This window comes from Haliotis rufescens, unplaced genomic scaffold, assembly GCF_023055435.1.
Source record: "Haliotis rufescens isolate VD_foot unplaced genomic scaffold, xgHalRufe1.0.p SCAF_89, whole genome shotgun sequence".
In the NCBI taxonomy this organism is placed as follows: Eukaryota; Metazoa; Mollusca; class Gastropoda; order Lepetellida; family Haliotidae; genus Haliotis; species Haliotis rufescens.
Window position 1 is genome coordinate 1,057,480 of NW_025964382.1, and position 17,042 is coordinate 1,074,521.

Consider the following 17,042-nt stretch of genomic DNA (forward strand, 5'->3'; position numbering starts at 1 on the left):
ATCTTAAAATATCATTTCTGATATTTTGATGTTGACTTATAAAAATATTTTTCTCTTACTTTTCGGTAAATATGCATTGAATACCTATTGCTGATACCACATTTAGAATTTTACTTGTGCTGTCTTTGCACTTGTCTGGACAAATCACTGATGTCTGGCATGATCATACCAAGTGGTTGGTAGAATTATGTCCTCTTTTTGTCCAATTCGGACCTTCATACACAACTTTTCTCTGTACCGCGATACGATGGAGTTCTCTCCCTTGTCAAACTGAGCGCGAGGCCCGGCTTTTACTCGGAGCTACTAATGTAAATAACGAACTTTTATCAGTAAAATATGCACTGTTTGATAACATGAATGATATCTGATACAGAGAACACGAATAAACATAAAGGTTAGTGAGTGCATTTTGTTCCGTTTAGCGTACATCATGAGCACCGCGATACCCCGAGGTTGCAGGCTACCTCTCGGTTTTAAATGGGCTTTTCTATTTCCAAAGTTTTTTTTCCCGCAGCGTTCACTAGGATGTTACTAAATCCTGTACATAGTGAGGTTACACAAGCATTTGCATTTCCAACATCAACATTTTCAGTTTCTTTACACAGATCAACTTAAACAAGTTTGTCAATATTATTTACAATTGTATCACATAGAGCATTGTCAAATGTATTTACAGTTGTACGTGGTATCATCCCAGAACTGACACATTTATTTGTACTTACAGGGTTGACAGGGATATATTTCAGTGAAAAGGACACACCACAATGTACATCCGAGAAAATAGGGTCAAACTCACTGATATAAAACGTGTCTTTAAGGTGAAAGGTTTTTGCTGAAGCAATACAATAGTCCACTGTACTGGCGTCCTTACAGGTTAACTTCCGTGTTCCTTATCACAGCCGAGACGGCCATTAACGATAAAAATTCCAGTATTCTTACATAAGTCTAACAGCTTCCTCCCGTAGTTGTTTGACGATTTGTCCGTTGCAGCACGGTCAAGTGAGATATTTTTTTATTTTCAAGTACTTGAATGCTCGAGTATAATATATCACAGTCAATATTGTCTTTCGTCACGAAAAACTCATCAATTTTTACAAAATCATGAAAATTCGTAGTTCTTGCATTAAAGTCACCCGTTACGCAAATAGAGTCTGTATGATTAAAGAAGTTTATTATATCTTCCTCAAGTGTAAGAAAGTGGTCAGGAGAGGCGTATCGACTGTTCTCAGGGAGTAAGTAGACACATCCAAGAAATACGTCATTATCTATAGGGAGTAGGTCTTTTGAGAGCAGACACCATGTTATTATGTCGTTTGATTTGTCTAATACATGCACATGTTTCTCAATAGACTAACGAACAGCGACTATGATGCCGCCTGATGTCCTACAGTAATAATCATTCTTTCTGTTATTCATAAAGATAGAGAATCCGGGTATATTTATATCGTCAGCATGACGAATATTGCCTCGTCGACCAATGTTGTTTTAACAATATCAGTAGGATCGTCAACTGGGATTTTGAGCAGGAAATTCGGATGTAGAATAGGGGGAGTAGTTTGAGCTTGATACTCAAGAGTCGGATACAGAATAGGGGAAGTAGTTAGAGTCGGATATTAAAAAATCGGATATAGAATAGGGGGAGTAGTCTGAGCCTGATATCAAAGAATTGGATATAGTGAGTGAGTGAGTTAAAATTTAACGTCACATCGGCAATATTTCAGCCATATCGTGACGAGAAGTTATACATTAAAATACATATATTTAGTCTTTATAAAAACCTGTCATCGAAGGACAGTACAATAACCAGAATATCACAGATTTGATTTAAAACTAGTTGAAGAACACTAAAAAGCTGAAAGAATGAGTTAACACAACATAAAAATGGGCTTGATATCGTCAGTAACTAAAGGGAGATCACCATACTAGGGACCATGGGGACTTACAGTACCTTTGCTTCCTGCATGGACCCGGCAGAATTTATATCACCCTTCAAATCACTGGCGATAGTTTACCAATTATGCCTAAGATTAAAATGCTGAAAATACTTCGAATGAACTTACATACCCTCTAAGGGGGACAAATAATTTTACGCTACTTCAAAGCGTTCGCTCGTCACGCCGAAGACCCGGGTTCGATTCCCGACATGGGTACAATGTGTGAAGCCCATTTCTGGTGTCCCCCGCCGTGATATTGCTGGAATATTGCTAAAAGCGGCGTAAAATCAAACTCACTCACTGACTCACTCATTAATAGCAAGAAGAATCAACATCACTATCTCGTTTTAAAATGTTCAAGTCATAGTGTGGCAATTCAAAAATGTAGATAGGCATACATGAAGATACATTTCAGATTGTGTACATTTCCAATTATAAGCCGTGATATAACTGGAAAACTGTTAAAAGCGGCGATAAACCCAACTCACTCACTCACTCACTCCAATTATAAGAAAGACTGTTCCATTTCCTTAGTTAATTGCCTAGTATATTACTTCCAAGGGAATAGATAATTTCATTATCTACACCTCTTTCCCTAATATAAAGAACATATCGATTATTAACAATTTACGTGTTTACCTGTCTGTCACTTAAAGAAATAATTTGGAATTCTTTTCCTTCTCTTTGAAACAGTTATTTTATGTTGTGACACTACAACATTCTTTGAAGGTTTCTAATTCTAAGCACACAAAATGATCGATATTACTTCTGTTACAACGGAATCCTCTTCGTATTATCCTTATCGAGTATTGACTATGCTTTCGACAGAGTCGTATGGATTGTTAATTTCCACAAATATATATTAAAGGGTTTGCAAATACGATTTCAGTCAATATTTCAGAAGTATCATGACCTTGCCTCAAGCCATTTTTCACCCCATGAATTGTACATATTTCTTTTTTGTTATATACATATGTGGGTTTTCCGAAGTTGATAAAAGTGATATTGTCATTGCAATGAAGATAACAATTGATATTTCACTGGAGTGAACATAACACTTGATTCAGTACTGCCAAGAAATTCATTCCCCTTACACACGTTGAGAACGCGTGTAACACGCGTGTGACCCGAGTGCTCAACGGGTTGCACACGCGCTGCACACCCGTTGAGCATGCGTGTATCATGCGTGTAAGACGGGACCGGTTTTCATTTGAATTTGACGCTATCATAATGTTCAATTTCGATCTGCCACACCAAGCGTAAATAAGCCTTATACATGTTTTGCTAAATCGCACTGACGCAATTAAGCAAATAAATATTTGTTATGGGCATAACTGTTTGATTGGCAAATATCTAGCTTGTATATATTTCTCGTAGATATGAAACATTCTAAATAATTGTGGCTATACTGGGCACAGATACATAAAGTGTACAGATGAATTGGTGCCCTGATATGCAACAAGAAAAAAATTGTTTATTGCCAGGCCATCCTGATCATGATTATCGCTTATAAATTTCTACTACATGCATGGTTGGAGGCAAGATCTAAGACGCCGCCCAGCATTTCATGAGGCAGCGTCGTCCGTTTCGCTTTGAACCTCCACCCCCCTGTCCGTAGAAGTTATCTAACCTACAAGTTAAAATTGGTAGATTTGCTAAACCTATTACGCCTTTACAGGATATAATTTGTAAATTATGTACAAATAACGCTAGAAGATGAGATACATTTTCTCAAGACTTAAGATATGATTTATGGTCGAGAATTATAAAATCTGATCCCATATTTATTTCATTGTGTCCTGTGGACTAGACAGTATTCTTAATGAACTGTAACACGTACATAAAACCTCTTGCTGCACTTATATATAAAAATGTTTGTACGTAGGCAAAGTTTCATTTCATAAAATTGTAATCCTTTTTTATTGGGTTTCGCAATTCTATAAGTTATAATTCTATGATATAGATAATGTTTCAGTGTTCATTGTGTCTCATAGGCCTTTTATGGCTTCATGTTGTATGTATTTTATGCAAGATTTTATGTCTAATGTGTACACATACAACATGGGCACAAATACAATATTGTCTTTTTCGTCTTCTTCAAAGCGCAAATAACACATGTTCAGTCTACCGCGGTGTCAGTTCCGACTGATTTTGTGATAGATGGGGAAAATGTTATTGCATATCGTATATTTTGGTTATTAACGGTCCTCTTGAAAAAGTAGACACATTTTTTGGATATCAACTTCTTTAATACTGTAAAGGAGACGTGTCGGTATAGATCATAATACCTTTGTCAACACTGCTTGACGAAAGGTATAAGGATCTATACCGAAATAAATAATATAAAAAAACTTTGCGTGGGATCGCACCGACGTTTATGTTCATTACGAAAGAACGAGGCATTTATTTGACATGAATAATTCAACGCTGATGAAGAACCAATGCGTAAATACAACTAACTGCATCTGTATCGAAGTGATACAGGCGTTTGAATGTGCAGAGATGTAGTGGCTACAAAATTTGATGTACATGGCGAACAAAATCACATTGATAGGGGGTTTAAGAACATGTATTTGGAGGAAGTTGTTCGTGGGAAATAATACACGTATGGAGGTGAGGTGAGGTGAAATGGGGTTTAACGTCGCGTCCAAGATTATTGCACTTATATAGCGTCGTGCATGCACGTGTGTGTGTGTGTGTGTGTGTGTGTGTGTGTGTGTGTGTGTGTGTGTGTGGCTGCTTGTACTAGACCGGACTGATGCCGATTTATAGTGCTAGCTCACTGAGATACCATGCCGCAGTTTAACATGAATACCCCACTCAGACACAGTATACTGACTCCGAGCCGACCAGTCCTTGTTTTATCCCCTTAATGCCGAGCGACAGACAGGGTTTACAACAAGTACCATCTTTTAACGTCTTCTGGTACGAAGCGGTCGGGGATCGAACCCCGGACCTTCCGCTCTCCGGGCGGACGCTCTACCACTAGACCACGGAGGCGGTCTACACGTATGGAACAATACAGTGATGGTTTAGTGATGAAGCAACTGAATTGAAAAAGAGGCCTTGAAATGAATATAAATCGACTAATATTATTCCGTTCATGGGAACCACTGATTGCTATATATACCCGACGCCATCGTCCAAACACAGAGAGGGATGATACCACTAATTATACCTTAAAGCAATACACTAATGACCAGGTGAATGACAGCCACAGGTGGTAGGGTTATGCTGTGGAACAATGACGACATAAAGCTGTTACATAAGTACTTGTCGCATAACATGTAATTAGGATCCCTGAAAACAAGAAGGGTAATTTCTGGTTCGAGCACATGAAGTCGTATTTGCTTTGTCAGGTTCTGTACATTAACATTTACTTTGTACTTTTGCTTTTGAGCCAACAGAACAAGTCCCTACTAAGGATATCATTATTATTGCATCATAGGTGTATCAACTTGTACAGCTGTTTCACAAACGAAGACTGAATACATAACATGCAACAGGTTTGACTGAGTTACCTCAATCATTCTATCCTCCAGACAAACAATCTGAAATAATTTTGCTCTTTCTCTGCATCATGGCTACCGAACTCAAAGAGACCCTACCATCATAATGTAATTAGGGTCCAATTAAAACAACGCTCCACCAAACTTCATAAATATAATCACAGGAAGTCGTACTACAGACGTTTAATGTCAAATCACGCAAACATTTCAAATACAATGACATTTTCAGGATCATGTAGTCTCCTTACACCATCGCTAAAGATCACGTGGTCGTAGAATGAACTTCTAGACAGTAGTGTGTTTAACTGTTGTGAACATAACACTTTGACGGAACTATTGTCATACAAGAGTGACCTCCCCTCAAATTATCTCCCTTTATCGTAAGTGTCTGGCCCGTTCATAAACTGTTAGCTTCCTTTTTATGTTAGTTCCACATTTTCAAAGCAAAATAATGACAGATGCTCACTTATGGAGTTAATATCGCTTCATGGCGTTTTTTATTCTCCCGAAAATGTTCCGTTAAAAACTGTAAATTTCTGCAAAGCGCCATTTTTGTGTATTCTTTCGCTTCCCACAGCGGTCTCGAAATTTTGAAGAATATTTTTTTTTAAGCTGATTTTGTATATAATCATGTCTTTATGTATGATACATAATTTTCGCGACCCAAAATATTTTTTTGTTTCTTTTGTTCATATTTTTATGATTTTGCAAACACGAAACTACTTTTTTAGTTGCAAATACAAGGGGTGCTGACGCGTCCCTGTGTGTTTGAAGAATTTAAGTTTCATGCTTTTACATTTGAAATGAACTCGTTTAATTTTCCGGTAGACAACAACACAAAAAGTATTTAATAAATAGGATATTCATGTGTCGAATGAAATATCATGTTTTTCTCATCGGGGGGAAAAGGAGAAACATGATATTTCATTCGACACATGAAATATCCTCTATGTATTCTTCTCCATTATCTGAATGAAAATTGATATATTTCTTTTATAGCTGCCTTAAAAAAACTTATCGACATAATGTACATAGTCTGACAAGGAAGAAAGTTTTCGCCAAGTTTCAACTAGTCTTTTTTAAGTATCCGTTTTAAACTGTAGTTCCATGGGCGAAAGCCAGATGTTTCCAAACAATGGATATAGGAGTACGGTAATATATGTTTGACAAATAAGCTGGCATTTTGTTTAAATCTTCGCGGTGCTTGTGTAATTTTTTTAATTTGATCTAAAATGTGTGACATTGGATGACTTTTTCCATTGAATTCCTAGCTTTTATGTGGTCTTTATCAATACCTGGCTTAAATAACGATCAAGTATCACCCGACGTTTGGTAAGTTGTTCCTTTTAGAATTGCAACACAGTCTTGCACAGCTCTGCTCAACGATTAATTCACAATGAATTTGGAAATGATCGATGTTGATTGGTCAATAAGAGGTTGATTCCCAAGGTGAAATGCGAAGGTTAACCCAAATATCAGTACGTAGAGAATCAGTATATATACACACAAGAGAGATCAGTAAATGAATGACAAATAATATATTAAAACAAACATAATCGAAAAAGAACACATAACGGGTCAACAATATGTGGCAATAACAATAAATCATAATCCGTATTACATAAATCAACGCACTAACGAATGTCCAGCTTTCGTCACAGTCGAATATCTTGAATGAGACGCGTGCTCCTTCGATTGAATCCAAATCAGAACAGCGTTAGAAGCTGGCAAGAGGACGGTGTCTCCCTGATACGTATTGCTCTTATATAGATACTTATGGCTTTTATAATTCTCAACTAGTTTTAAATATACTCTGTGATATTCTAGTTTTTGTTGACAGCTTTTTTTGTCTAAATATATGTATTATTAATGTACTTCTCGTCACGATATGGCCTGGAAAACTGCCGATGTGACGTTAAATCGTAACTCACTAACACTCACTCACTCTTATATAGATACAGCCAAGCTTCAAGGAGCATCTCCAATGTTGTAGTCGGAAGTAACTCAACAACTGTAGACAGGCTGTAATGGATGGAACTCTGTATAACGAAAGTGTAGGGAGGGTATCGAGCGCTGGTTGCCACACTAAGTTAAACTCCCACCTACACCAAATTAATAGAACATCAATCCGATAAATGCCCCCACTGCAACTTAAAAGAAACGCCTGAACACGTAATACTATATCACACACCTTATCCGCTACACAGAATAACAGTCCAATCCACACAACAATCAAATGACACTAGCAACGGTACTAAACCCCTTAAATGACTTACAAACCCCACCTTTTGCGTGGCATATTTCAAAATTCCAAATTTGTACTCCAAATTAAGTAAGCAACCCTAAAAGCCCCCCGTAGGTTGCCCCACCTTTTTGGACATACCCTTTTCGACCAAACACTAAATGGCCTGGCGGGCCCGTGCGCGAAATACGCATATGTCGCAAAGCGCACGTTAAATTCCCACTTTAAGTAAGTAAGTCGAGCGCTGGGACGGAGTTTGGACTGTAACCAACTAAGCGGGTCACTCTATTTCATTGCCACTGACAATCATCAGAAAAACCCTTACAATATATACTGCCACATACCAATGTCATGACACCAATATGACACTGAAATGTCTGCATCGATGTTGCAACAAGTACCATCTTTTTAACGTCTTGGGTAGGCCGCGGCCGGGGATCTAACCCCGGATTTTCCATTCTCGGGCTGATACTCTACTACCAAAGCACGGAGCTGGTCGTCTGCATCAAAGTAATCACGATGTACTGCCAGACCTTGCATATCACGTGCTATGCGAGACTTATTAACTCGCACGCACAAGATAAAAACAGTATGCTAACGGGGCTGTGTACTTTCATGGTCTAATATTAAATTACATGATCCATGATTTGAGGAATGCATTCAACATGATCCCAATTCCTTCATCTTCATGATTTGAGGAATGCATTCAACATGATCCCAATTCCTTCATCTTCATGATTTGAGGAATGCATTCAACATGATCCCAATTCCTTCATCTTCATAATTTGAGGAATGCATTCAACATGATCCCAATTCCTTCATCTTCATGATTTGAGGAATGCATTCAACATGATCCCAATTCCTTCATCTTCATGATTTGAGGAATGCATTCAACATGATCCCAATTCCTTCATCTCCATGATTTGAGGAATGCATTCAACATGATCCCAATTCCTTCATCTCTATGATTTGAGGAATGCATTCAACATGATCCCAATTCCTTCATCTCTATGATTTGAGGAATGCATTCAACATGATCCCAATTCCTTCATCTTCATGATTTGAGGAATGCATTCAACATGATCCCAATTCCTTCATTTTCATGATTTGAGGAATGCATTCAACATGATCCCAATTCCTTCATCTTCATGATTTGAGGAATGCATTCAACATGATCCCAATTCCTTCATCTCTATGATTTGAGGAATGCATTCAACATGATCCCAATCCCTTCATCTCTATGATTTGAGGAATGCATTCAACATTATCCCAATTCCTTCATCTCTATGATTTGAGGAATGCATTCAACATGATCCCAATTCCTTCATCTTTATGATTTTAGGAATGCATTCAACATGATCCCAATTCCGTCATCTTCATGATTTGAGGAATGCATTCAACATGATTCTAATTCCGTCATCTTCATGATTTGAGGAATGCATTCAACATGATCCCACTTCCCTCATCTTCATGATTTGAAGAATGCATTCAACATTCTTTCAAATTCATGACAAGAGGAATGCATTTCAACACGACTCCAGTTCTTTCAGATTGTATTGCAATTTGTTTTGCTGTCACAAGTAAACCAACACTTCGATGATAGTAATGAAAAGACGTTGTCCCAAGATGTCATGGCGCTAAACAGTCGTTTACCTGAAAGTTCATTCGACAATTCAATAAGCTGCATATATTGTTTTCAAAAGAAATATTTATTCATGAAGACGCATGAAGGGTAGTTGACAGTGTTACTATTTCGAGGCATACAATATATTTACAGAAAGCATTCAATTTTCATTTTGTACAAGAACCACGTCCTTCAGTGTTCTGTGTGGCATACTCCCACTTCAAAATGTTTATGAAGTGTTAAAATCATATGATGCAAGCAGAAAAAAAATATTAAGTTCCGTTGAAGCTGCCGTTTGGTGATGGAACAAGGTTTTAGAAAATGTGAAGATATATGTGTGGCATTAATTCCCCCATTTGTACATACAAGGTAATATTTATGAGAAATATGGTTTAACCATTTTAAAAAATGGAATAATACTGGAAAACCCATAATTGGAAGAGGGCATGTAAGATCTGATACTTGTATCCGATCAATTTCGTATCTTTCGTAGTCTTCTTCCTATCAAACTGAATAAATCATATCATGTTTACACGAAACTACTTTTCAGGTATTTCCGTAAATGAGGCAGAGAACATTATGCTAGCAAAGCCCAGTGAAGTCAGTGAAACCTACTGGAACGCTGAATTTGCCAATGATGGTTTAAACAACCCCGGATCTACACCAGCTAGAACATGGTCCGGTGTTAATCCCTTCTGGAAGGGAGATCTTCAGGGACACTATGCTATCCATAACATCTCAGTTACAAGTGACGTCTCCTATACGTTTGGTGAGTAGCTTCAGAATACACTTTCTGTAATAAATGCTTAAAAATTCCAAACAGTTTTTTGGTCCGGATAAACCTGTGGCATACATAGCAGAGTGAATTCAACCATGGTGATTCTTTGTGTTCGTGAAAATTATATTACAGAATCATCTGCAAACAGTGTATTGTTCATTGAATGATGTTGTTTATTATTTGTTCCTGCAAACATACGTGGTTTTTATTTATGTCACTAAGGCCTGTCACCAGCTACTGTGATCCCCATAAACATAAAAAAACTAGTAACTGAAAACTGTAAATGAAAGATGCATGATAGCAGGTTATCGATACTCTGAAACCCATCTTGACAATCTTGGACCAAACAGGAGGATACCTCGGGGGCGCATACGTTGAGGTGCACGCTGATGGCAGCAGTGGCTGTCCGGATCTGGACATCTTTGTCTGCGGCCAATGTCCAGAAGTAGTTGGTAAAGGAGAAACCTTCACGTTCAACTGTTCCCACCCTCGACCAGTGAGATTCGTGAAGGTCTGGAGAAATATGACTGATTTTTTAGTTATTTCAGAGGTTGAAGTTGAAGGCACTCCAGTGACAGCAAGGGGTAATATATGCTTCGTATATTATTGACCTAGGCCTTTTTCGTTCTACAGCTATGTAGATACCTACCTATCGTCGCTGCATGATGTAGTCATCTTTCAAACTATTGTTATTCAACCGCGAGAAACATATTTCTGCCTGTAACGTCATAGTCATCCGACCCGAGAACATCTTGGATAGAATAGGTCTACAGGAACCCATGCTTGCCGTAAAAGGCGACTAACGGGATCGGGTGGTCAGGCTCGCTGACTTGGTTGATCCATGTCATCGTATCCCAAATGCGTGGATCGATGCTTATGATGACAATCACTGGACTGTATGGTCCAGACTCGATTATTTACAGACCTCTGTCACATAGCTTGACTATTGCTGAGTGCGGCGTTAAACAAACAAACAAACAAACAATCAAATCATAGTCATCCACATGCATATCTTTCTGTAGTGTTCCAACCATATATCTTCCAACAGCTACGAGTATTAATGCATTTTCTTCTGTTCTGAGACAGAACATCAAGCCACATTTTTAATCACAAATCACATTGGTCATATACTAGTACTCAACAAAAGTTGCTGAGACGTGCTTTTTGACTCACTGTGATACACTGACCTTCCCAACTCCTGGCAGCTGTACTATGTTCAGACTTATTATGTATTACGCATCATGGAGACTAGCAATTTGGTGACTGTCAAAAGGGAAAATGTCAAAGAGTTAATTCAAAAGTTTTTAGTGTGTGCCAGTCCCCACGCCATCCTCATCCTCCTTCATCCCCTTCAGCCACTTCAGCTTGTGAGCACACTCATCATCATTGTCGCATGGAACGAAGGTAACGTTGGATGGTGGAGACCTATGAAATGCCCTTCCAGATCCTAACTTGTGAATAACAGAGTCCAGATATGTGTTTGGGTTCGTGGTAGACGTAGAGTATGCCTACATTTCATCCCACACATGCTCTACTGGAGACGGGATGTGAGATCTAGCATACCAGGGAACACATTCATATTATTCTGCACAAGATATTGCTGCAGAATTCGTGCGAAATATGGTCTCGCGTTATTGTGTTTAAACGTCACTTCGCGGGGACGTTGATTTCATTACGATGAAGCTGAGAGTTCAGGTTTCACAGTCAAACGAACCTTGTGTATTGCTGTTATCTTACCTTACCCCCACCAAAGCCTTATTCTTGAACACAGTTATTGACGTACGGCTCCCCACGACGTCGGTGAACAAGGATACGTCCGTCACAACAGTAAAGACGATAGCGGGAGTCGTCGTTACCTGCTTCACTGAAAACGCAACAAACTTTCAATGTGGGATTTCGTGCTTTTACCCAGAAACAATACGATACGGAGAAGACAACGAACTGTTTGTGCCGACAATCTGTATAGTCAACGGATACTGTTGGTTGTAACAGTTGCTGGTTGGAAGTGATTTCTCTCATCCAGCAGCCCCAGTGTGGTTTGTTGGTTGCCAGCTTTGGCAGCGATTCCACATTGTGTTTCTGCTCACGTTGAACTGGCATCATTTCCCATTGGGATGTTCCAGCTTCGATCAGTCCAATTGCTCTCCAACGACCATTTTCGAACAAGCGTAGATTCTCTTATCTTTGAATGATGGAGTGTGTTTCTTGTTCTTCACATGACAAACCAGTGGTTAAATATACCTATGACCCCCCCACAAAATACATGTTTATCCCACACGAAAATGTGTTTTTGTACCCAATCATGTTTGACCACCGTGGGTTTTGTTTAGGTAAAGTGTCTGATGCCAGGTGCATCAAGTTTGAAGTTCCAATAAAATTGCCCGCAACAATTGTGAAAATTGGCGTCACAGTAACTTTTGTTGCCAAGAAAAATTCAAAATATGTTAAATAGTCAATCATTTTTTTTAATGATTCTGTTTACTTTCAGTCGCTAATTACAATAAGGTGTTCAACACAAAAGTTTCAACACCGATGACGTCTCTCACTGTTGTTTCCGCCTCGGAGTGCAGTTCCAAGTGTTATACAAACCAGTCCTGCCTGAGTTACAGTCACCACCCAACAGCTGCTCCCAACTGTCTCCTGACAACCAACCCAGAAGATGCAGCATCAGCTTCCGGCTGGACCAAGTTCTCCATCGATGTGTGCTCAAGTTACAACACCTGTGGCTGATCCTTTATCTACAGATCCAAGTTCTCCATCGATGTATGCTCAAGTTACAACACCTGTGGCTCATCCTCTATCTACAGATCCACTGTGTTCTGCAGGCGTGCCGTACTGATTATTATTTATCGTTTGACGTGTTGAATTAACAATTAATTCCAATGTCGGTAGCTTGTGGATGTATTTTGGACAACATTTTACCATCCATACTTAAATGTATCTTACTGTTGTCTCAATGTTGGTGACACCATCTGTAGAACATTTATTGTCAGGTGTCAGTGTCATTTGATTATTCAATATAACAAGGAGAAGATTCATGTGGACTAGTTTAAGTTTCTGAAGGGAAGATTTAAATCCAAATGGAACATCGCAAACTGCTATCATTTCCACTAAACATTTCTGATCTTTAAAAGTCAATTGTTGTGACTTCTTGATTTTGGTTTTCGCATGGACAAACTGATGATGTGCAAATGCGCCATTGTGCTTTGAAAGTGGACTCTCCGCTATGTAGTGAATAGTTTTATAAACTCATCTTTCGTGTTTGCCTTTAATGGAGCGACAGTTACATCACATATATTTCTCACTCAAACACCTCTGACTTTTGAAATACATTACAGTGTATCAGAAATTAGTGTACATACTGTTCATATTCATTATGGTAATTTCATACAAACAGGTTAATGACCAAGAACTGTGTATATGCATACTTTCATGAGCTGCATGTACAAAAGGTGTTATAATCCTTTGTTCTTTTATTGGACATTTCATGATGTGTAACGATGCACCAGGTGCGCGTTTAATCACAGACGATTAACGAATTACTCCTCTTCGTGTATGATTTAATAAATTCTTTGAACCTTTCTTCTTAAATCTTGAATTCACGGGATATTAAAATAAATTTCCGTGACATGTACCACATTTGAAAGGCGAACCGTATTCGATGTAAAGCCATTGTATAATTCGAATCTTTCAATGCAAAAGCCGACTGCTGCAACGTCTGGGGTTGTTGTTGACGTCGGCGTAGCCGTCTATTCCAATTTATCCCACATTTGCTCAATCAGGTTCAAATCCGGGGACCTGGAGGGCCAGAGTAGAACATCAACGTTGTTGTTGTGTAGACAGACTCTTGTGATCCCTGCTGTATGTCGAGAGGTGTCCTGCTTGAATACATGGTTGCCGTCAGCTGCAATTGGTATTGCGTGTGGTAGGAGAATTTCGTTGTTGTATCGTTGAGCCGTAAGATTGCCCTGGATTTGGAACAAACCTGTCCTGCCATGATGAGAGATCACATCATAACGCTACCCCACCAAACATATCCATACTGCATGCAGCTTCCGGCGTAACTTTCTCCCCGACGTCTGTAGAAATCTTGATTCGTCGCTGAACCAGACATCTCTCCATCGCAGTTGAGGCCATCCCATATGTTGACGACACCAATCCAGTGGTTGTTTTGTCGACTCAATATGACGCCTCGAACAGGATGTCTTGCTCGTAGACCTGCTGCTTTTAAACGGTTTCGTACGGTCGGTCGGAGATTCTGCGCAGTCCGGGTATTTGGGATGCGGTTGTGGTGGGTGTGGTCGTAGGTGGAGCAGTCGGATGTAGCGATCTTGGGTGGGGGTGGTTACTATTGGTCGTCCCGACCTTGGCCGATCACGTGTTGACCCATGCTGTTGAAATTGATCCCATAGCCTTGTGATGGTGCTGGGCGCTACATTGAAAACCCTGGCAACAGCTGATCGGGATTCCCCTGCCTGCAAGCGGCCTATGAGGTTGTTTCTTTGCACTACTGTTAATCATGTGTTTGAACTGTCACTGTTCGATTGACGCAGATGCCAGGCAATAAAAAACCTACACTTTAAAACCGTTCATAGTGCTGCTGGGGGCACGGGTTGCCCAGTCGTCTAAGGCGCCGCGATTCGCTGTGCAGAGTTGCGTCCCTTAGACACGCCAGAAATCTATGATCAAAGATAAAGACATAGCTGTTCACATTAAGCATATGGAGGATGAAGCAATCTGAAACTAGACATGAGTTAGAGAGATTAGAGAGAACTATCAAGAAAGAAAAGGAACGTAGGATGTCACAGGTTGCTTAAGAAAGAAACTTAAGAGAAGCTGAGAATAGGTATAAAGAAGCAAAGTTAATTTCATCAATGACTGACCGTGGTGATAGGATAAAGGAGCCAGTAGTCAGTGAGACATCCTATCCCAGGGGACTTAACACTGAGGTAACGCAGTTTAGTGACCAAGGTGAACCAACCACTGATAGACATATCAAGCGTGAAATTGAACATTCATATGTAGACCATAATCACACTCTCCGTCCAAGTGCTGATGTGTTTGCACCTAGACAGAATCAGGATTCCCATGTCAATCTATCACCTGCTATTGTACCTCAGCCCACAACTGCTTCAGATGTTCCCAGTGTTGAATTGCCAATGAATGCAATGCTGATTTCATCTGTGTGTGGAATTCCTAAACCTACTCTACCAGAATTCAAGAGTGGTAAGGAACGAGACTTTATCTTACTGGAGATGGCACTTGAGACATTAGTTGATGTCCATCCTCACCTGACTGAAACTTACAAGTATCAACTATTATTGGATAAACTTGGTAATAAACCAAGACAGCTTGCCGAGGCATTCATGTTTCACCCTACTCCTTACACAAAAGCTGTGCAGGAATTGCAACGCACATATGGTAGTGCGGGACAACTGATTCAGAGTGAGATAAGTGCCATGCTTAACAGTCCACCAATTAGGTTTGGAGATTATGATGCCTTTGAGAACTTTGCCATACTTATACAGTCGTTAGCTGGGATGTTGAAATCCATGCGGAGTGGAGCTGAACTGTATTGTGCTTCACATGTGTCAACTCTGATCACCAAGCTTCCACATGGGATGCGTGATAACTTTACAGAGCACTGTATCAAACAGGGACTGTATGATTCTGGTTCTAATGCAACATACAATTTGACCCACCTTGACCAGTTGTTACAGCTAAACTCAAGGGCCAAGAGATTATCTCATCAAGCAGTGCCTGGGAGTGACTCCATGAAGTCTGATAAGCGAATGTTTCGACGATCAGTTGTCTCTAGCCAACAAAGTAAGGAAACAAGTTCTGCATCAACATTCTACACTCAGCAAAATGCTTCAAATGGCAGACAACAGGGTCAACAGGTCAAGGTCAAACCAAAGTACAAGGGGTACTGTCCTAAATGTATATCAGCTACTCATTTTCTGAATACATGTCCAGAGTTTAAGAAGCTTTCTGATCTGGAAGTTGAATCTTGGTTGAGAGATCGATGTTTTCGATGTGCAAGAAACATAAACCAGAGGACTGTAACCTAAAGACACCATGTCAACTATGCACCGAGTTGCATCTTACTGCCCTACATGATGCATGCAGACATATGACATATATGCAAAGGAGGTGATGTTTTCAAAGACCTCTTCCTCGTCTGCACAAGTATATCTTGATCAGCCATCCAAGCCCTTTAGTACCATGTTGAAAGTTGTTGAGGTTACTTTGTACGGACAAGGCTGAAGCATGAATGCCTACGCAATCCTTGATGACGGATCTCAAAGAACCATGATTCTTGAATCCGCTGTGAAGTCTCTTTATCTTTTGGAGAAACCAGATACCATTTTGCTTACAACAATTCGGCGTGAGCCATATCAGTGCAGTGGACAGTATGTGAATCTTCAGGTATCTGCAAAGGATATGTCAGAAACAAGATACAATGTGCTAAATGCCTTCACATCGAGCAACTTGTCTTTATCTGAATATACATACCAAGTGGCTGAACTCCAGAAACAGAGACTTACCTTTGCCCCATATTGACAATGCTAAACCAGTCATTCTGATTGGTTCAGACTTGGCCGAACTGATCGTACCTCAAGAGCCAGTTAGAAGTGGACCAAGTGGTTCTCCAATCGCTGTGCATACCCGACTGGGCTGGTCACTTCAAGAAACACACAATGTACGGAAGCAAGTTAGGACCCAAACAGTATTATTCACTGAGGTGGAATCTACTAGTCTCATGAGTGACGTTCAGGCATTGTGCCTTATCTGAAGAAGGATGTGATAAGGTCAAAGCAGGATAACCTTGCCATGCATATTCTAGAAACTGACACTCAAAGAGTGGAAGTGAATGGTATTTACCGATATGCAACTCCATTGTTGAGATTCGTTGACACAGTGTTTGAGGCTTCAAAAGAAGATATGATCCCAA

General features: G+C 39.7%; 1 protein-coding gene across 1 annotated transcript in view; it reads left to right on the plus strand.

Moving 5' to 3' along the window:
• LOC124150699 overlaps positions 1-13,620 on the plus strand; it is a 35,220-nt gene extending 21,600 nt beyond the window's left edge. The window contains exons 2-4 of the mRNA XM_046522701.2: positions 9,860-10,078; positions 10,438-10,671; positions 12,576-13,620. Coding sequence (XP_046378657.2) covers positions 9,860-10,078; positions 10,438-10,671; positions 12,576-12,817 — 695 coding nt within the window. The 3' untranslated portion in view covers positions 12,818-13,620. The remainder of the gene's footprint in view (positions 1-9,859; positions 10,079-10,437; positions 10,672-12,575) is intronic.
• The last annotated feature ends 3,422 nt before the right edge of the window (positions 13,621-17,042 follow it).